Consider the following 23,032-nt stretch of genomic DNA (forward strand, 5'->3'; position numbering starts at 1 on the left):
CTCCCAGTACAAACCCTGAAAAGAAAGAAAGGTCAAGTTAAGTGGATTTCTTAACAAGACCCCAGTGTTTGCACTGATATCAACAGATTCCCTGCTTGCAGGAGAGGTTTTCTTCTGCTACCAAGAGATAACAGAACAAAGTACTGTACATCTCATCAGCCTCCCTCACACTATGGTGCAAAACTAACGATGATCTTTGACTCCTGTGAACAAGGTTAGGCCTTGCCCACAGAAATGTTGTGGGTAAATCAATCCTGAGTATTAGCCACGGTTGTTATTGTTAATTCTGCTTTCCAGTCACTCAGTGCCAGTGCCTAAGCCCTCCCACACAGAGTCTTGCCAAGGCAGGGTCTACAGGTGGGCATGTTAAAACGCATCAGGGCAAAGAAAAAAAAAAGAAAAAAAAAGAAACCATACTCTGAATATTGGATATATTTGTGCTTATACTCAGGACCTAAAAGATGACATCAAAGTGAGGAAATGACAAAATCAGATACCCTCACAGTAGTCAGTGACCCAGAAAGTGACAGTGAAGTATGCTGAAGTTGGTTGGTTAGTGACTTCGGAAGGGGTGAGACATCTTCTATCTATGATTACATGAAGAACAAAGGACAGACAAAACACTGAGTTAAACCAAACAAATAATAGCTCAGAAAAAAAAAATCGGGGGAGGGGTGAACCACAAGGGTTATTATGAAGAAGTGATAAAAGTAGTAATTACTCAAGTCCGCTAACACCAGACTAAGTTGCTATCAATAAAAAAGAAAACCTTGTGCAAGGAATACCTCTGCGACGGCTTCCTGAGAGGGTCAAGATGATTCCAGCCTGTCTGGAAATCTATGCTAACAACATGACGCTAATTCATTAAGCGGATGACAAACCAAAGGGTAAAGTAAAGGCAACATATTATTTCATAACAATATTTTCCATTCTGTGAATAAAATGAATCTTCCATTTTGTATCTGAATTGCTCTAAAGCATCAGAGACACTAATTTTAAATTTTGTGTTCCCTTCTTCTCACCCCTCACAAAAGCAAACAGTCCTTAAATCTAGGCAACAAACATCTGGCTTTACACATTCAAATGAAGAGCATCAAAACAAACAGAATAATTCAAAGCTGACCACAAGGTCCTGCTGGCTCATTTGCTCAAGTAATTAAAAAAAGATGAGCTTCACCACCAATTAACCTACTGAGCACTAATTAGTGTTAATGAGGATTTGCAGTACTTGGTATAGCTTGACCCAGAATGTCCTCCTGAGTTCACTAATTGACTGGTGGCAAAAGCAGGGCTCACAAAGAAGGGAAGGTTAAAGTGGATGCAGGTGTCTCTCTTAAAATAGGGTCTTCCCTGAGAAAATGCATGCACTGATCAATTAAAAAAAAAACCTCAGTGTCCCCCTTTGTGCACAGGAACTGAGCTGTTGTGAAATGAGTTCATATTTGGTTATGATTTATTAGTGGAGATGCAGAACACAGACACACATAATGGGCAAAGATACTTTGTTGCTATTGTTTTTAGCCTGCTGCCCTTCTGGATTATTCAAAACTCAATCAGATGCACACAGGAAATGATTTAGTTTTGTTTCCTGCCTTTCCACTTTCTTGAATGAAGAATTATGCTACCGGTAACTACAGCTAGTAAAAACTACACAAGTAAAACACAGAAGAGTATCCCAGCCGCTACCCCTCCACCATAAGAATATACAGCAAATAAGTGGCAGCGGCACGGCTGTTCAGTGCAAGATACATTAACGGACAAGCCCAGAGGACAAGGAAACGTACAGCTGGTTTTCCTGTCATTTGGATAACTATGAATCCCTTTGCCCTACTGCCTGCAGGTGCAGCATCACAATTTCTTCTCTTCTATGCCACTGCTGCAGCATGAGGAACAGCTAAATCATTGTACAGCTATGGCTTAAAACAGAAAACACTCTAAAGCTCAGGCTGAAATTCTGACTTTTAACTCCATAGGTGTGTTGTTCATCCCCCCCCCCCCCCCCCAAATCCACGCTCAAATGGAGCAGCAGATAAACCCTTATTTAGCACCTTTCTCTCCACTGTCACATTAAACACCTTGTTGTCTGAGATGCCCTGTCCGGCTTGCATTCGTCTGCTTTTATACGTGATGCCTCGGACCCTGTTGGTGTTGCACTAGGAAAAAGCCAGCGAGGTAGGGAAGAAGAGAAGCAATTGTCGCAAAACATCTGATGTGGCTAAACAGAAGTTAAAAGATGAGGAAGTTTCTGTAGCTGTAATCTTTGGCTGAGGATTAGATTTTGAGGGAGAAGAGGGTACTCTTTTCTCCTCTTTTAATTTTGAATTAAAACCCAGTAATGGTTTTCTTCCATACTTTCTAAACAGTAACTTACACAAAAGCTTACTGTTTCTCTGTTGGTATGCTTCTGTCCATGCAAGTTACACCAACATAAAATATTAAGACAAAGAAAAAAGGTCTGAAGCAGAAACAGGCTTTTCCAGCTTTGATCAGCCATAATCATCAAACCGTTTACAAGCAGATTGTTGATTTTCATTTCCATCTCTTGGTTTTCAACCTCCATTAAGTTTCCTCTAAAGGTTAATCAGAGGTTCAGGCATGATGAATTTTACATTAAGTGTGACCCAGCACAGAGGACTCGCAGATGCCTCCCCGGCTGTGAGAACGTACCAATTATTTCTGAGGATTCATTCAGGACTTGTTCAGTTTTCACTAGTTTCCTCTCTCTCGTCTTTCGTGCATCACAATGCTGTTTAAACACTGCACCAGGCGTTGTTCTGGCGGACACAGAAGGGGTAAGGGGGTCCAGGCAGAGTCTGGGGCCACATTTTAACGGCCTGGAGGAGATCTATTCATCTCCGTCATGCACTCCATCCTCCCTGCTGCCTGAGTGCACTCCCCCAAAACAGCCCTTGCTTTAACTTGCTTTCTTTTAGTTTAGACTCAAATGCATTACTTGAATTTGCCTAAGGGAGCTGTTAAAATGGAGCGATGCAGCAGGCAAAGAGATGACAACTGAGGCAGACTTGGCATAAGGAGAACAGAAAAATAACATTCTTGCAGACCAGGAGCTCAAAATTAAACAAGCCTACAAATAATCTCAGGTGCACGTCACACTAATGCTGAGGATTCAGCATAACTGCACATGCTGAAGTACCCAGCCCAACCCAGGGCTTTGGAGGAAAGACCTGTTGAAGTGGAAGTTTCACTCTTACTAGCTGAGAAAGCAAATACACCTCATCCTCTGGGCTTCGGAGGCAGCGCAGCAACAAATCACCCTCTTACAGCACAGTCAAAGCAGCAGCTACAGGCGTCTGCTGGTTTCTCTGTTTTTGTCCATAAAGGGGAGATGTTATTTTTGGTTATCTAGCATCGAATTGCAGGAATGTTTTACTATGAGGTCAATCAGGGTAGGAGGTCTTTTTAATTTAAAAGGCAAACAGACATTACTGATAATGAAGCTGCAATGTAATCAAAGGAGAGCCTTTCACAAGGAAGTGTCTGAAGCATCTAAACAGTAAAACAAAAATCAGCATTTTCTTTGTGGAGTCAGCATCCACGCACATGCTCCCTAATCACTCGGGATGCAGCCAAAGTAAAGAAACACCCAAATTCAAGACCCTTGCATTTTCCTGTAAATATTCAGCAAGCCATCAACAAAGTCCAGACCAAGGCTGCAACATCGAAGGGCTACCAAGCACAGACTGAGGGGATGCGAAGCTGGGAGTGCGGCCTATGCCATTCGCAGGCTCCGAGGTGCCTATCACAGACCATTCCTGCACCAAGACAGCTATGCTCAAAGGAGTACCAAATCCTTCCCAAGGGCATGGTAGCAGTTAATTTTTGAGGAAAACTGGAGGCATTATGCCCTGCCACAGTATAACATCACCAGGCATTGCCACTGGAGCAGCTCTCCTTCAGCTGCCTCCCAGTACGTCACTGCTGCAGAGGAAAAACAGCCTTAGCCTAGACAGAAAGCAACTATTTAAGGAACATTTCTTATTTTTAAGTTATATTTGACAAGCTCTTGCCAAATGTTTGTCTGTTAAACATCAAATGTGTCTGGGTGTGCGGCCTTGCAAGACCAACTTAGGGCAGCCCTGTAGCAGTGAGCTCCCCGGGCCCACAGCATGCGGGACCTAGCTCTGCTCGCTGCCAGCTCCAGCAGGCCTTTATCCTGCCTGCATGGCAAAGGTTAAGAGTGTCACACAATGTTGGTGGCAGCACCACGTCATTCTTCGTTGTGGCAGATGTTTTAAGCAGTTCCTGCCCCTGGCAGCCATCTTGCTACAACTGTTTGTGGATGCATGCAGTGGATGGATCTGAGAACCTGATGACGGTCACTACGCTGTCCCAGATCCCCGAGCTCATTCGTCATGTGGGCCCACAAACAGTTGAGCTGACCCAATTGAGGAGATGGGGTAAAGGTGGGACCACATGACCATGGCTCATAGGGAATGGTCTGGGAAACACTTAAGCCAGTAATGTGCCTGCAAATAGGCATGTGGACCTATAGACTTCTATGGGTCCTAGAGATACACTGCCCAATGCCCTAGAGATACACTGTTAGAGCTTGTGATTTCGCCTGGCAGCATGCTGGTTCAAAGTACAAATTTCCCTTTCCCCTTACACGTGGCATTCCTACCCCCACATGTTTGAAGGCAGGACCTCAGGCCACAGGACCCCACTGCAAAAGAGACCCCAGAGCCAGCATGCAGTAGGTGCCACGCTGGAGGTACACAGTCTGCCTGCGTAGCCAAATCACCTTGTGCCCAAGGCACTGTGCAACATTAAATGGAGGCCAAGGCACTTCCTGACCTTCAGCCAGCCCTGCGTGCAACAACCATATTGCACGCAGAGCTCTGGGACCAAATTCTCCACTCTAAACTCACAAAATCCTCTTCAAGTTGGTCCTCAAAACTGTATGGCTAAAAGCAGGACAAAGCTTTTCCAACACGCAAGTTCAATTTCTCTTCTTTCTTTTCTCACTAATGATGTCTTCAGGCAAAAAAAGCCAAACAGATTCCTCCTTTGGCTCCTAAAAAGATCACTTGGACAATCCATTCTAGCCTTTCACTTTTCTGGGTGTTATTCCTAGACTTCTTTCTAAGACTACTTCTTTAAACAGAAAAGGGTATCACCAAGCACCTATTTTTAAAATACCGTCTAGAAAAAACAGACACCAAACATCACCTGCCTCCCTGTAAAGCAACGAGCCTACGAAAACAACAAACAGGATCTCTCTACTTAGAGCGCCTTCCGTTTGTAAGCACTGCAAACACCAGGCATGTATTTGGGTATTGCATGATGGGGGGGAGGGGGGGAGCAGAGACATCATTGTCCGCTGTCCCAAATCCCAAAGCCAACCAACTTAACACAAAGCTGAAGCTGCCCAGTTTTGCCTCAGGCCTTTCCAAAATGTGGGAATTGTCTCAGCTTAAACCTCTGAAAAGCAGAAAAGAATAAGTGTGACTTGCTGTGTTTCAGCTACCCTCACTTTGGTATCAGTGCTGTTTACTTCTCTTCCATAAGTGCTTCACTTTGCACTTACTCTAGTGGGTGCTTGGTCATATCCTTTACAGATAAGGTGGCAATACAGTTGCAGTTACAACATTCTTTTCCTACTCACTCATATTCTTTAAAAAAAATAGTCACCTTAAAGGTTGAGGTTTTCCATGCTTGCTCTCTACACAAAGGTGACTTTTTGCCTTAAACCAGAAAGTTTGGATAAAGTCCACTTACATATGTTCACTGAAGTTAAAGATGTCTGTGTTTAAAAACTCTAAAAACCCTCTTTCTTCTTCTCTTTCTTAAAAAAAAAAAAAAAGCTAAATGAGCTCAGGGCAACAATAAAGACTGATGAATTTTGAAAACGTCTGGACACAATTCTGAGTGAAGCTCAGAACATTTACTTGACCCCCCTCCCCCCAAAAAAAACCAAAGGTGGTTTTAAGCTTTTAAGTATTTTTAAAGTATTTTGTAATTGTCTACTAAATATTTAATATTTAGTGTGACTTTTTATTTTCTTGCCCTCCCCAACTCTTATGGTAGGTTAGAGGAGGGAGCGTGGCCTGTGCTGCCTCTCCTCTGCGATGGGCTTGGTTGGGTGAGGAGCTGCTGAAGCCATCATGCTGGGATGGCCCTTACGGAGCAGTCCTCCTGCTGTGCAGCCTGGAGGGAAGATTTCTTCTTCTCTCCCCTGTGGAGATCCCTGGTGCCCAACCCAGTAACTCGGGATTAGGCATCAGAGAGGTTGGCCCCTTAATCAGTTTTAACGCTCATCTTCTTAAGTTCCCCTTTTTTCTAATCTTTCCTTTCAATTTACAGCTTCATTTTGGCCTTTGTGCTGATACTGTACCTCCGTCAAACTGGCTTTGCTAGCAGATTTGACCACAGCTCTAAATCCTTCTCCAGGTCACCAGGTTTTAACCTTTTTTGTGCACTGGATCTCCCTCACGGTTGCGATAGGCACAATCGGGCTGCAAAATAATTAATTGTGCTGGGGAAGGGGCACCTCAGCTCCGCCCGGCACGTGCTGGGCTCCGCGCTACCAGGCGCAGCGCGGTAACGCGCAGCTTCGTCGCCCTGGCTGTCGCCTGAAGCCCTCTCTGCTCTCTGCTCCCTCCCACTGCCTCCCTGCGGCTCAGCTCCGAGCAGAACCAAACCCAGCCATTTTAACACCTCACATGCAGGGGTTGGAAATACCGGAAATTAACAGTACATACTAAAATAAGGAAATAATGTTGCGATTCTTTACTGACAAGGGACAGGAGGGAGAGAGAACGGGACAAGTGTAAAATAAAACAAAATTAAGCATTTTCCACCTACCATACATGGACGCTTACCATATGGAATCAAAGAATTTAACAAAAAAAGCACTGATATCATTTTATGTGCCTTTTGCTAGTAAAAGGAGTCTAATATCTTTTTACTAGAAAAGCTGCAAGGAAAAATCGTAAATATGCCAGTCACTTTGTTGTGTATGCTGGTGGAGAAATCTCGCCTTTCCTTCCCAGAAATGGTGTGAAGAACATCTGGAAAAATTGATAAAGAGACCTTGAAACCTCAAAACCAAAATACACCTCTCCCCTCTTTAACTTCATTTTTATGCTCAGCTGCACTGGATGGGCCAGATTCAGATCACAGTCATGCGTATCCTGAGTAAACAACACAAGTCAACACATTCACAAAACTCGAATTTGGCTCCACACCTCCAAAGCAGTTTAACCAGTTGGAAAACCAGGACCGAGTTTGTTTCAAATACGATTCATTGTACCTGCCGATGTGAAGGGGCCTTACTGGCATGGTCTCTCTATTCAAAGGGATGTAATCTGAAATGCATCAATAAAGAGACAAAGTGCTTTGAAATATAATGAGCCCAAGCCTTGTTCCCTCTTGATGCTAATGAGAAAAGCTCGCCTCTTCCTCAGCCCTGAGGAGATCAGGTCCTCAGTTCATTCTTTTTTTCTTTTTTTTCTTTTTTTTTTTTTTTAAAGAGAAAAGCTAAGTCCATTTCACCATTTCTGCCTTTGCCTGCGTGAGGCTGAGGGGGCTGCAGCACTGCTGTGGGGCGCAGCTGCAAGCCTGAGTCAGGTCTCCCCCGTTCTCCTCTCCCTCCTCTCACGGGACCTACTGAGGGGGCAAGTCCCCAGGAGTACCTACATCAGCGCCTCACTGCCGACCGGCTCCCGCAGCTACGGGAAGGAGCTGGCATCTGAATTCACTCAAAGAAAACCAAGGCAAAGATAAATAAGACAGCTTGCTCTACGGGGGAAACTTGGTCACGCGCGTTTCACTGTGAGGTAGATTTGGGGAAAAGCACTTAAATGAAAGAGAACCTCCACCATGGTGGGTCTCCTTGTTGAAGACAGACAGTGGAGAGACCGTGGGGAATTGCTATTTTAGGTATACTGAAAAACAGCATTTGTTTTTACAAACTGGAGATAAAACGAGGTGGCTAGCTGCTGTGTCAGTGTGCCTGAAAGTAGTAAAAAGGTGTACTGAAAAATGCTTGCGCAGAAGCACAGTGCAGTGCTCCCTTGTCAGTTTGCAGCTATACAAAAAATAGTTCAGTAGTCATTTCACTTTTTTCTTTTTTTTTTTTTTTAATAAAGACATAGCCTTCCAAATCTCTGAATAATTTGAAGAAATTGTTCCCACTACTATAAGGATGATGCAGACACTTCAGCAGTACCCCAGACCCACCCCTCAGCTCCTTGTAAAGGATGTAAACAGTGAAAGCTCCATTGTTCTTCAGTATCGAATAATCTTCCCACCCCAGCCACCGACCGATTAAAAAACAAAGCACAAAACCAACCAAAAAGCTACTCTCAAAGGGAGCTTTCTGGCAATTCTGAGACAGAAAACCCCTCTGAAACAGGAAATCTATTGTAACGAAGAGAGCGTGCTGCATGGCTTTGCTTGCTGTCTATTAGCTGGGCATTTTAGCAATAAAGTGACATGGGTTTCCAAAGTAAAGTTTGCTTTGGTCCCTAATCAGGCTTTACTCCAACTAACTCCTGATGACTTCAATGAAAGGTTAGATGGAGTGAAAAGCGAATGAAGACTTCAAGATCTGTCCCTTCATGAGCCAAGATTTAGTTATAAACTTATTTAAAGTCACAAAAATCTCTCTGCTGTTGAAACTCAATGCCACAGTTGAACACAAATCTGTAGAAAAACAGTTTGTTTTCTTTGTGTAAACCTTGCATGTTAACATGATTAGCTCTGCCAGGCAGGTGCCTCCACATGTCCATGTTTGCTTTGGCACACGAACTGCCCCTCTCACCTCTCCAAATTCACGTAAGTTTAGTGCGCAACTTTAGTGAGAGTGCCAGGGAGCCCCCTCCCAGCGGGCACCGAGGCTGCTCGCCCTGCAGCTGGGCTGGAGGCCTGCCCGGCCACCACAGGCAAGTGCCCATGCCCATCCGCTACGAGCTGGCAGCTACTGGCCAGCACAGCCCGGGAGCCCACGCTAACCCCTTACTGCACTTGCTTCTCGAGCTACTGCTGGTGTTGCCAGTGCTCCAGATCCTTGTCTCCCTTGCTTAAATCCCCTGCTCCTGGAATCACCTGATTTTGCAATTTCAGCTTCCAGGAAAAATAAAAGCAAGTTTTTAGCTGTCAAGATAACATAAAAATACAAGAATATGACCCTTTAAGGCTCAAAACAAGACACTTGCATTACTAATATCTTCAAGCATCATTCTAGTGTTATTTGCACAGATTTTTGGGAGCCAGCTATAGCACTCAAGGTTGATTACGCTGCCTTTCTTCCCTGCACAGACCAGACACTCCCTGACCTACCATTTGCCTTGCTGTTTGCTCTCAACATTGTTAAGGGCAAAAATCTGCATCGGCTTTTTTTTTTTTTTTTTTTTTTTTTAAGATCAATAAAAGCAAATCCAGCTTTAGAAGCTGGTTAAAGGATGTAGCTAGTGATAGCGAAGACATTTTTTTTTATTAACCTGAAAAATGTCTCTAGCAAGAACAGTTGCTAAGGAGAAGACCACCTAAGGCAGGACGTGCGTATTTTGGTATCAAGTGGAATACGTAGCTCTCCCCGTGCTCCTACTGACACTGCAGAGAGGACCCAGATGTCATCCTGCCCACATTTTACAGAAACCTGGCTGAACCGCAACAGACTGTTGGCACCCTGTTGTGCAAGTCTAGATGCACTCGCTGCCTTCCAGGGCTTGTGAATTGCTTTTTGTTTAGCAGAATAATCCTTAACATCCAGATCTTGCACCTCATTTTTCCTCTAAGGTCTAGGCAATGATAAAAGCAATTAGCTCCCTAAATCCCTCTCTTATCTGTAATTGGGTGTGATTTTTTTTTGTTTCTGAAAAAACACTGGACAAAAATAGTGGCCTCTACGTGAGCCAGGAAAACAGACCCTGATGACAGCCAGCTTATCTTCTGCAGCTGCCTGAACAAACCAACACCTAATGGATGTGTTTCCAGGAACGCTTCCAACCACGAGCTAACACTGTTACCGAGAGGTGACAGATGGACCCGGGCAGTTTTAATGCAGCTCTCTGCTTTCCATTACAAACGAGGAGACTGCAGTCTCGCGCGCACTGTCACACCGGCCAGACGTGCCCCGAGAGCAACGGGCTCTGCGCAGGAGGGAGGCAGGCACATGCCTCTCAGCACTCCCCACTTCCAGCAGCTTCGAGGAAGCTTGGAAAAAAATAAACGGGAAGCAGAGGGGCTGTGACTGCACAAAATTCCCAGTCTGCCTCTTTCCCACCCCCAGCCTTCCCTTAGGACAAGCGCAGGATTTCAAGCAGGTGTGAAGGAGCCAGGAGACAAACAAAAGAGATAAAAGGCAGAACAACTCTGAAGAGCACTCGGGAGGCCACATCACAAGCACGGCACAGTAGCTCCTAGCAGGCAGAGGCACTCCACCATTATCTAGTTCACAGATGGACCACCCAGAAAATCTGGGAGCAATTAGGAAGGCGAACAAACAAACCGGGGAAAGCAGGGGGAGGGAGGCTGGCCAGGAGGGCCAGAAGGGATTCCTTACATCATCTCCATGCAAGCGTTGCAAGAATGAAGTGAAGCTATATGGAGGAGGAATGCACATGAAAGAGTTTGCAGTGAGAATGTAATAAAAGAAAAGGCTATGAAAACATGTAGCATATGAATGAATTACAACACAGCCATTAAATTTACAGAACATCAGGACAGTGTGTAAACAAAGAGGAAACCCATCAAATTCTCAGGCACACACACAAAATGCTAACTGTCTCTCCATGACTACTACCAGTATGTCAGCCTGCCTTGCAACCCATGCAAAACCACAGATTCACTTCCCTCTCAGGCTGTCAACAACAGGTAGTTGATAGGGGCAGAAAAAACAAACACTGGGAACCAACACAAATGCAACTCTACATCCTGTGCACAGATATGAACCACAGCAACAGCCAAGGGGCTCATACTAACATTTGCATGTTTGGGAGCAGCCTGCTCTCAGGTGGATTGGATGCCACTTTTGGGGCATCTAATCCATCTGTTAATCAGCAGTTTGCAGCACAAAATTACACCTTTCATGTGTCCTTGCCTGGGAGGCTGGCCTGACCGCAGTACCGAGCACTTGGCTTCCAAGTGACTTCAAGGTGACTACTCAGACTCTCTAAAGCAAGGCCCATTTTTAATTAAATGTCTCATTTTAGGCACTTCTGTTTGCTGATTTTTAACTGTGGCATAGAGCACAGCCTTTGTTAATTTGTGCTACAAAGGCTGCTTTTTCATTTTAAATGATTCTAGGTGCAGTTTGCGACTTCTGCAAGGGAGCACAATTTATAAATTGTATTTTATAGGATTCAAACATAATGGCAGAAGATGACTCATAACATGAAAACAGGATATACCAAGTGTTTTGAAGTGATTTTAGTCAATAACACTGTTTACTTTGTCTTGGCCTCTGAGAAGCACTCTGGTCACTAAGGACATCTTACAAACACATTAAAGTTGACATAAGACTTAAAAAAAATAAAAATAAAAAGCTTTACAGTTTACTATAATCTTGGTAAGCTCACTCCCTGATAATTTTCCCTAAAAATAGTGCTTATTAACTCACAAGTTCAGCTGAAAAAATTTTCTATCCAGCTTGCCTTAGCAGCAGCTACAATATGGCAATTAGTTTACCTTAGAATAGACATCAAAGGCTCAAAGGATGACCCTGCCCCACAAGAACAAAATCTTTTAAAAGCCCCATTCCACTCAGTTTGCTAGTTTATAAGGTTTGCTAAAATCCAGTTTAATGATCATGTAGTTTCTTAGCAAGTCATGTGGTGCCATATTGTTTCAAGAACAGAAGAGCTAGTCCTGAACCCTTTTTGAACTTGGGAAGCTTTTCCAACTAGCTGATGCAGAACCACATTCTGGGATGGCAAATGAAACTGTTGGATGCAAAAGCCTCGCTATGATTTTCTTTAGCTTCTTTCACAGGAGACAAAAGTTCCCACACAACACACACTCTCCCCTCACAATGAAGGATTCAATCATAGCAATATGTTCAAATCCATATGGTGCAGAAACAAGGGAGAGGCATGATGAGAAACTGAGACCTCTGTAATAAGGGGCCTGTACATCGCAGCAGAAAACAGCAAAAGCATAAAAAAAAACAAAAAACCCCACCCAACTCGTGAGATGAGACTAACCAAATAAAGTTGTTGGGCCCAATGGATTAACCAGTTCTCCTTTTAACAACAGTTTAACTCGCTTCATATCCTGAGTCACAGACAGTTTCTTCCCCTGACATGGTTGTCAGATTGATTTTTTCTTTTCCAGTGGCAAGGGAAATACACTGTCTTCTCCAGAACAGTCTGGCCCAGTGGCCAGGTAATATTATACATGTTAGCAGGCAGGAGATTAAGCTGCAGTTTCTAATAGAGCCTCACAGCAACAATGGAGAAATGAAACTGCAAGGGTTGATTTGGGTGAGGGCAGGAGGCATATATACAGGAACAACAACAGTGAATGAATAATACAGGAGAGGCACCTTCTCAGCCTGCCTGGAATCAGACTGGAGTGATGAACGAGAAATAGGGAGGGGAGACAAAAAGAAGGGTCTGTTCAAAACAGTAGTATAGAATTGCCTCACCTCTTTCCATTACTATCACGAAGCATGGCTTTTCCCAGCTCTCTGGTCTTCGTCTCCAATTCCTGAACTTCCTCCAGCAAAGTTTTATGGTAGACATGCTTGGCCCTGTATCACAAAGAAAAGATAAGAACAGAAAAACAAAACAAAAAACATGCACGACCATTTGTGGGTTTGTAAAAGACCAATTTTTCCTTTGCAGATGAGAGGTGCAAGGCCCTCCTTTCATAAAGATTTGGGAAATAAGGCACAAGGAATGCACATACAGAACAGTCAGTCCAGGTTCGCAATACCAGGAAAGTATCACACAGGAAACGAATCAGAAGGACTTCAAATTCAGCAGAGCTTGCCTGCTTCAACACAACACTCTGCTAAAAACTAACTGGCTGGCAAAGCCACTGGACTACGGAGACCTGACACTACTGCCGTGGGACTGCTCCGGACCTGGGCGCTCAAACAAAAGGACGGGGCCACATTGAGTATTCATGTGGCAAAACATGATTCCACTCCATCTTTTGAGCCATGCATCGCGCTGCCCTGAAAACCCGGGGAGAGTTGCTGACTATAGTTGCCATTCAGACCTCTTGATTTTCAGTTACCAGTTTCACATGACTCGGAAAGGCACTTCTCTCCCCACTGAGCTTCAAAACAACAGTAACAAGACAGACTGTGTCCTATTTTCTTACTTTGGGCATTCAAAGAGCAATGTATACACAACACATGCGACCAAATTTGGAGAGCAATGTCCCACACACAGAGACTTGGGCCTTTTTTTTCAGCCTCACCTACCACTTCAGTGCCTTTATTCCTAACTTCTGCTGGCGTAAGGAGAGAATCTAGCCCCCTCTGCCTTGACATCTACAAAGCAGTAATACACAGTCCAGGGATCTTTTTCTCCAATGGAGAGTTTTTGATCAGCTTCCTCTTTTGTGTCACTTAAAGGAGAAAGTGTCCCCGTGAGATGATATTGATTTGCATGTGACTGCACAAGGAGCTTGAAAACAAGATGGAGCCAAGTCAACTGAGATACCATTTGCTTCACTGCATTAAAATTATATTCAATTCTAGAGATGGCAAAGATTTCTTTATAAATTTTATAAAAATCTTATACACAGATACTGTAATCTTCAACCAGTGATGAAAAACAATGTCAGTCTCTCCCTACTAGAGAAATAATAAGTGTATACATGATTAAAATATAATAAAGATGCATTTATTTTTTTAAAGGCACAATTTTTATTACTCCTTCCCTGGGGAAGGAGAAACAGAAAGCCCACAAAATCTTTGCTGAGACTATTTGAGATGACTGTAGCTTGATATTAATACTCAGTTATCCAAGTGCTCTGGTTTTTGTGGTGCCAAATTAGGCCCCAAATGTTGCAAGGTGAGAAGCTAAGATTAAAACCACTTTTCAAAATAAATCTGAATGTAAGAGAGAGGAAAAAAATATATAGAGAACAACAAAAGATGAAGCACAGCAAAATCCGGAAGCAAAAGGAGAATATCATGATGTTCTTAGAGGAGCACCCAGATAAAGCCACCAGAGATGTACGATTTGCAAGAGAGCACCAACATACTGCGACTGGGCGATAAAACAGAGCAGCAAGGATATTTTAAAACTTGTACTGTTTCAAGAATGTGAGTTTACCTCTAACTGCACAAAAGTTAATTATGTTCAAGTTACGACAACTACTTAGGTTAATGGTAAGACTCAATCTCCTCTTTGAGGAAAGGAATCTATAGCCATTTTTACAGATGACAAAGCTTTGGGCTATTAACCCTTACAATCTTTATAATTGACTTGGCTTTCACACTCTTTTTAATTTGAGTAAATACATTAAACATTGACCTTGAGCTCATATCCTGCCTTTTAAAGAGACCATGTCTACTACTGTAACATTGAAGACCGAGTTTCAAACTTTTAAAACCCTTTAAAACCTGTTTTCCCATGGGCAAGAACACATAAACCTACAAGTTATGAAATCTCTCCCAAGGCTTCTTGCTTATCTTTATCTTTCCACACTGTATAAAAGATGAGAGATGTTTTTCTTTTCTAGAGTGCAATATTGAATTCAAAGTATAAACTCAGTGGAACCTTAGCCACACAGGCCAGTTAGTGCAGCACAGGCAGAGCAGGCATCGCACAGGTATTTCACAATATGAACAAAACACTGTCACCCTGAAGTCAGGGGGACCGAAGTATGATGAAATGATGAAATATATGGGCTCTGTGTCATGGCAGGGTATCCATAACCTCCCCCTACCCTCCAGGTAATATTTACACACTGAATCACTTGACTTGGAGCAAGAACCTCCATGGAAGAGTAATTAATTTAGTATTTCTAAAAGTGCCCCAACTAACCTATCCATGTGTTTCTAAAACAACAGATACTAAAACATTGTAATAATTGCCTCACAGTCTGGGCCTACTCCCATCAAAATCAGTGACAAATATTCTTTGGATTGCTGGCAACGGGACTGGATACTTCATGATTTTTTCACAACAGCACATCATTAACTTTTGATACACAAAAATATAGGCAGAAGTCTTAGCGTTTACCTTGCACTTTGCTTTAGATGCATGATCAGCCCTCAATAAATTATGAGCTCTTGTGTTCAATCTTACTGTTCAGCTGAAATTTGATGCGGTACATAAAGGCAGGCTCACCTTTCCACGCACGCTGGGACAGTAAGATCAAGGATTATAAGAACAGCTGGGGGTTATTGCCACATTTTGAGCAGCCCTTTCACTTCCAAGCCAGGGAAGGGCATAGCTTCACGGTCCTAGGAAGATACTGGGAGATTCTGGAGGGCAGAATCTGTCAGGGGAAACGGGGGGCTCTTTTCTCAAAGATAATGATGCCTCTACTGTGACTTATTTGCAACAACATCATTTCAGGTGCCTTGTGCTCCAGGGACTGCAAGTGTGTGGATGGGAAGAGCTCCTCATACCTTCTCTCTTATTTACACTGCCAGAGCTGGCAAGTGCAATATGCTTCCTTCCCTGCCAGCCTTCCCCCACTATCAATAAAAAAGGCACATCAATATTTTGGTAATTATTGGAAGGCTCAGGAAATTTCTCGCTATAACACTAAGTGTTGAGACACCAGTTATTAATAAATTCCTGCCCAGCAAGGAATAAAATAATTTTTGCTGGAATAAACTGTTTTTATGATTCCCACACAGCTTTATGGGTCAGATATTTCAAGACTTCCTAGCACCAGTGACCTGTATTCAATTGACACATGCCAGCTATGAGCAAGAACTCACCTTACAAAGTTCTGTTCACTTCAATAGTAGCACAACCGGGACTTTTACAAGGGAAAAATCAAATCCAAACCAAGCTACTCAATTCATGGTAGTGGACCAAAGTTAACAATGTGGTATTGCAGGCAAGTATTAATAATAAGCTTCCCTGTCATTCTAAAGGGAGAAGTTTTCCACATTTCTTTGAATCACTTAAAAAAAAAAATACAAATACATACATACACACACATTAGGCCTAGAGTTGCAGAGAACATGGGAGATAAGAGGTGTGTTGACAACTGTAGCCTGTGTAACGAAAGGACACGTAGAACTAGCTCATACTTGCATTATGGCAAGTTTGCACTACATGCTTGCATACAGCATTACAGATTTTGATAATGGATACAGCACAACACTTTAGAAATAATAAAATTTGCATGGTCTGAAACATACTTTTTTTTTTTTTAAATTCCCTTTAGCCTTCTTCCAGATAAAAGCTCTGTACTGTACTTATGCTTTTCTGGCAGTGTTCTGTACTGAAATTAGGCATACGCCTTTTGGGTCACATGGATCCTTTTTCTGTGGACTTATGCTTCATGTCCAAAAGAAACTGAAAGGGATAAATTCCACGGCCATGAGAAGTCAGAGCTGCTGGAATTTTATGGCCGAAAACGGATTCTGCTGAATTACAGGCAGCAATGTGGTGTAACCACTGCTGTGGAAACGTGCTGTCTGATTTCCAGAGGCCTTGGGCTTGAGTTGTGAATGGCAAGCCTCTTGGAAAGGAAACAGGCCTTTACTCCTTCCATATGCTAGTGCTGATAGCCGTATCATTTCATTTATCCTGGTTAAAATGTTAATCATGTTAATTTTTCAGTGCTGTGTTAAAAAAAAAAAAAAGAGTCCTGCTCAGAGAACAGATTTTTTGCTTAATATTGATAGGAGCCTCCTGTTTAAAATCTGCTGGGAAAACATCCAGTGTGTATCAGTCATACATGTTCATCTTGAGAGCTTCATAATCTCTGTACATTCTTGGTCTGAACCACTGAAAGGATTATGTTGCTGAGATTTCTCTAAGAAATATTAAAGAATAGGCTCAGTCAGTAACAGAGTTTTAAATGAGTAATAGCTGAGGATGAGCCTGCCTTGGTCTGGCCTGTTTTATAATTCCTTAGTCGTTTTTGCCAAGCACTGATAAGAACAGAGGACAACTAAAGGACACATATCTGACCTTCAGTTATCATGAAAATATTTCAAAAACTAAAACACAATCCTGGACACCTAGATGATGCTGCAAACAATTTAGCTATTTAACTTTAATCACAGGAGTAGTCTGTTGACTTCTTAGTAAGTGGTTTTAAATAATGCCTGACACAGGAACAGGACCTGTTGTACTAAATGAATTTTAAGATTTTTCAGGGCTTTAAAAAGCTGGTCATAGACACAGCTAATGTTAAGTATCCAGATTTAAACATTTTAGCCTCAACTTTAGACTTTTAAAATCATTTTCAATGGGGAAGTTTAATAAATGCAACAAAAAACCCTCTAGTATGCTAGACTATTAACTCATAGTTTGGCCTCAACAGAAATATTACGTTATCATACCTAGTTTTAATTCTAGCAGTGTAGCTCATGAAAATCAACCTGAGGGAGAGAAAGGGAAGACATTTGAAAAGTACTTACTGATTGGTAGATTTGCCTACTAACAGTTCAATTTAGCTGTGCTATCAGCCCCATAGGAAGAAAACAGACTTTCAGGTGCATGTGTATGACCTGATTTATCCTTTTATGCTGATCTTTGAGATGTCCTTGTGTTTGGGAAATGTTCTGCCTTTTCCAGTATTTTCTGTATTCCTCCCTAAAGAAGAATCTTCTTTCACTGCCAGATACCTCCTTCCTAGAGCGGTGTTACATATTATGATATTTTACTTTGAGTCCTTGTGACAAGTTAGGACCTGCATTTTTGCCTCATAGCCTCCTTGTAAGGAGTTATGGAAAAAGCACTACCTTCAGGTAAGAGCAGCAGGGTAAGGCTTTCTTTGCCACTCTTCTAACAGAATGGGAATGTGAGTACCAGCTCATCTCTTGGCACTCAGAGTCCATGAGAATCTTTTACCTTAGGCTAAAGAAAAGCACTTCCACAAAATGAAACCTTCTTGGTTGTAACACAGCTTTCCACTGGATGAAAGCTTTGAGGCTTAAGACATTTAAAGCGAACAAAACACAAGAAATTATACATGAAAAGGATAATTCTACATTGAAAATAGCAATAGTAGAGAAGTTAAGTTGCTTCTCTTTAAATCAAAATTCTTCAGATGTCTTACTTTACTCAGTGCTTTGAAACCAGGGAAACTTGGGAGGAGAAGGGAATTACACAGGCTTGTATTTCATGAGGCTTGTTCCCCCTCTTCGGGTAGGGAAGGAATCAAGATTTACTTCAACTGTGGAGTCCAGAGAGTATTGCTATTCTGTCAGTTACATCGGTCAAGTTGGGGAAGACTCACTGTTAAAGGAGAACCTAAAGAGCCGCTGGCAAACAACTGGGAGCTTGCAGGGCACTGAGTACCACCATTTTACTTTCTGCCTAACCTACTTAGTCAAACCAAAGTATTGGGCTTCCGTTCAGCAGCAGGGCACCTTTGAGGTCTAAATTGAATTTGCCTTTAACTAAAAGGTAGACAGAGCAAATAATCATGAAAAGAAATATCTTTATTACTGAGAGAAGGCTGCATCCTCCAGATTCAGGACTAAAACTACTCATCCTTTTGCACTGCTGGTTGCATTGGCGTATAAAAAAATGACTTCCACTTTCAACTTTGCTGAAAGGTCTTCCAAAGCAATATCATTGTTTTGCATTCACTGAAAGGCTTTGTAGTTGCTTTACAGAGAAATACTGAACTGCACAGCACATCCATGCAAAATGATTCCTACAACACCACGAGGACTGTTTCGGGACTTACGCTCTCCATGCCACGTCTTTAACAAGGCACGCAGTGGGCACGAGAAATAAGCCAAACCAGAAGTATCCACATCGCAACACCATTCCAGCCTATGAAGAAAACAAACAAAGAAGTCATGAGCATTTTTGAGCCATTGCACGTTAACTGGTTGTTTACAAAGAACAGGCAGGGCGATGGCATCAAACAGGCACCGCATACATGACCCTGACAATGTTCAGCAAGTGTGGGAAGGGGGAAGTCTCATGAACTCTTAACAGAAACTGTGCCTACAATTAACAAACAGACATCATGTCTCATTGGAATCACTCCTTACAATCCAAATACTTTGGATATCTTCAAAAAGATAAACAAAAAATGAAAACATGTTTCGACCAAATCCTCCAATGATATTAACTTGTGTATCCAGACAGTCATATATTTTCACTCAGGGAAAATTGCATGACAAATATATTTAGCTTGCACTTTTGACTATCTTTTCTGCCCTTTGTCAGCTCTCCCTCCACCCACTATTCCAGAACCCTGAGCAGCAAACTGACATTATTAAACACAAAAAAACCCCACAACCTTCAACAAAATATTTCAGTCATATTCCACTTAAATACAGCACTTCCTGTTCAAATAATTACTGCCGTCTGAAACCCAGGATGGGAAAGACTCGCTCCTGTCCCCACAAATGGCTTTTTATGAATGAAGAGCTCAAAGCTTACATTTACCTTTCTTTCATTGTTGTAACGCTTCAAGAAAAAGCTTGGTAGAGTTTGAGAAAGATGATGTCCAGAAACCCAACAGGTCCCAGCATACACAGGTAGTTGTGGAACAAAGTTGAAACACAGTGCTATTTATAGAAAAGTTGTTTTAGGTCATTTTTTTAGGGCTCTCTTTAGAACTTTTTACAAATTAATGGTGAGTAAGGCCCTGAGCCGCTATGTGGAAGACTTAAGAACACCTTGCCACCTCTTGCATGCACATGCATGCTTCCTGGAAGGATCCTTTAAGTTCTCCAGTACACTAGTAAATTGTTTTTTTCTGTAATGAACTGTGTGCAGCATACACAACTCAAACACTGGCTGAAAGGTGTCAGCAGCATTTCCAGTGGCTAGCCACACTCTGCCCTCTTGCCAGCTATGGATGTTGTCATATCCCTTCCTCAAAGCCTTTTTTTCTCCACCATCTTGTATGCCACATACAATATGTTCACTGACATTCATGTGTGATGTAGCTAAAGGCATGCGAGTGGACAGGGAGGTATATACCCACAGACACTGAAACGAAGCAGTTGCCTGAGCCATGTCACACAGACCGAGTTTGGCTGTGCCTCACCACTGCAAAGTGACCAAGCAAGAGGCCAGCAGCAGCCTGCAGAGCTGAAGTTTCAGGGACTTTCATAGAAGCTGAGCTACAGAACAAAACTGAACAAAACAACCCCCAGCCTTTGAAACATACTGTGAGAAGACATGATTTGTAATTATACCCTCTGTAAGAGAAATTTGATTGATTGCAGCAGAAGAAGGAACTTCTACTACTCATTACAGAAAAGCTTCAAAACTGAGAAAAACCAGTGCATTTCATTGCCGGGACATCCACCTGTAGCACCCAGAATTTTCTCCCACTGTTGATGACTATCTAAAAAGCATCCATCTCACAGTCCAGTTGTGTTTAGCAGCAATTTGCCCTTCGATTGCCAAGTAGTGAGGACTTCCAAAAACATTTTTCACTTTTGACTGTTAAATCCTCTGTGCTGTTGCTGGAGTGACAGATCAGTGGTAAATCTTGTACTGAAACCAAGAGCGAGCTACACTATGCTAAAACATTTATGGACACTTTGCCACCCACATGGAGAGGAAGTAAACAAATTCCAGTCTGAGAATGAGCTCTCAGTCATTTGCGACCTCTCATGCCTACTTTCACATCAGAACGCCTGGAGCATATGGTCAGTTTTGATCTAGCCTCACTAGACTTATTTAAGGAAAAGGATGGATAGGAATAAGAGGGAAATCTTTTAACTCTTTTGTTAGCCAAAGAGCTGAACTGTAACAAGACAGTGGCAAAATACTGTCGGATTTACCCTCCTGCTTTGCTTTGCCTTGGCTGTGATCCTGCAAGTGCTAGCAGTCTAATCACGTCAGCATTTCCACCGACCACCCTCCCATTACTAACGCTAATAAAGGCTAAACAAAAGGCTGAAGAATCCTAAATACATTTTCTGGTGTTTTTGATTTAAGTATTTTACACTCCACTTTTTTGCTTTTTTAGCTGAAAGCAGCTCAAAGGACTTTTGATGCACAGAACAATTCAAGTACCTATTTAGTAGAAACTTAAGTGAAATTATCTGTAGTATTGTCAATTCAATCAATAGCTACGAATCAGTTTTGATATCTCATATGTTAAGCTCTCTTTGCACTAAAGAACCTCAAGCCAGGTACTTTTTACCTACAACTATGCATTTTACTTAGGTCTTATTCTGTCTGCAAACTGCACCACACAACTGTTCATTTCATCTTAGCCCTGTCAGACACTCACATTGCTACCTGCGGGCCTTTATCCACACAGCCCACCCCTAGCTGATACCCTTTTCCCAAGGTCATCCAGAAGGCTTCTTCCCTGCTCATTTCCAGTTTCCACCTGCAGTTATACTCCACCACGCTGTATTACAGTGCATGGATTCCTCTCGGACGCACATTTCTTGTGCTGCCCCTGCGCGCTGCCTCGGTTCTGGCAGGGCAGGGCAGGGCAGGAGCTCCTCAGGCAAGGACTCCCTGGGAACCACCTAACACATGCCCAGCACATCCATCCATTTTTAGGATTTTCTCCAACCTGAGGATAGAGAATTGGGTTATGAACAGAAGCTATACTAAGGACACCAATATATTGCAACTAAGTCCTCTTTGGGGTTCACAGCCGTTGCTGTGCTCCATTCGAGTTGTTCAGCTGTTCCTAACAGCAGGGAGACAGTACTGCAAAATATCTTCAGTGAAACAGCGTTCCCATACCCAGCCTCAATAACAAACAACATCCTTCAACTATCAGTTATCTCTCCAGATAAGAAAAGCAGAGCTACTAAACAGGAACCACCACTTTTTTTTTCTTCTTCTTTTTTGTAGGGTGACGGGGAGGAGAAGGGGAAAGAGTTTGTTTTTTAAACAAATTCAAAATTTGACCAGCTCTGTCATCACACAGGCCCCATGATAAGCAACAAGGTCATTTTTATTCTGTCTACTGGTGTAAACATTAGAAACTAGCACATCCAAAACCAACTACCAGAAACCATTTATCACATGGCACCCACAGAACATGCACGGTTAATGCAAGTTCTCCCCTTGAAGATGTTACAGCTTAAACTGCTGCCATCAGTAAACTGCCTTCCAACAAGCACTGATGAGGCTACCACAGTAAACTTGCTCATTTTAGGGAAGGGATAACATTTTTAAAAATAGGCAAGAGAAAAGAAAAGAGAAAAGAAAAGAAAAAGAAAAGAAAAAGAAAAGAAAAAGAAAAGAAAAAGAAAAGAAAAAGAAAAGAAAAAGAAAAGAAAAAGAAAAGAAAAAGAAAAGAAAAAGAAAAGAAAAAGAAAAGAAAAAGAAAAGAAAAAGAAAAGAAAAAGAAAAGAAAAAGAAAAGAAAAAGAAAAGAAAAAGAAAAGAAAAAGAAAAGCTCCAGGAATTTCAACTGAGCAGCAAACAGTCTAGTCCCAACACCTTTACTGTTGGTGAGCATGCTTAAGCGTGAGTATATTTAAATAAATAAATAAAGGAGGGGGAGGATGCAGTAGCACTGGCAACCAGCAAGAGCCGCTAGGAAGATCTGCTCTGTACTACCATTATTTCAGAAAGCTTGGATTAAGTTTTTTTTTTTTTTTTTTTTTTTTTTAAATCACAGACATGCTCTACACAGAAGCATCAAACAGGAAATAGAATGTTTCAAAAGCCACTTAAATTGTAATATGGAATATATTACAAGCTATTTTCTCCACTTTATTATTCTTTCCTAGGATGCAAATAAGTATAATTCATAGTTTTACTTTTTCACCAATAGGTGGTGCCACTAATTTCCACTGTTCCTTCCAATGAGAATTACAATGGCAGAAAATGCTCAAGTGGGGGTAGGGAGAGAAATATTTTGGTATTCTTATCACAGCATGGTTAGGCACAACTGGAGACCAGTAAACAATTCAGACAAACCAAAGGTCTCCATCTCCTTCATAGATTGTTCAAGACAAAATT

At 42.2% G+C, this 23,032-nt stretch overlaps 1 protein-coding gene across 1 annotated transcript in view; it reads right to left on the reverse strand.

Annotated features, from left to right (window-relative positions):
* ATP8A2 (ATPase phospholipid transporting 8A2) overlaps positions 1-23,032 on the reverse strand; it is a 330,956-nt gene that overhangs the window by 11,732 nt on the left and 296,192 nt on the right. Inside the window, 2 exon segments of the mRNA XM_013962146.2 lie at positions 12,611-12,715; positions 18,814-18,902. Coding sequence (XP_013817600.2) covers positions 12,611-12,715; positions 18,814-18,902 — 194 coding nt within the window.

This window comes from Apteryx mantelli, chromosome 1 (assembly GCF_036417845.1).
Source record: "Apteryx mantelli isolate bAptMan1 chromosome 1, bAptMan1.hap1, whole genome shotgun sequence".
Taxonomy (NCBI): domain Eukaryota; kingdom Metazoa; phylum Chordata; class Aves; order Apterygiformes; family Apterygidae; genus Apteryx; species Apteryx mantelli.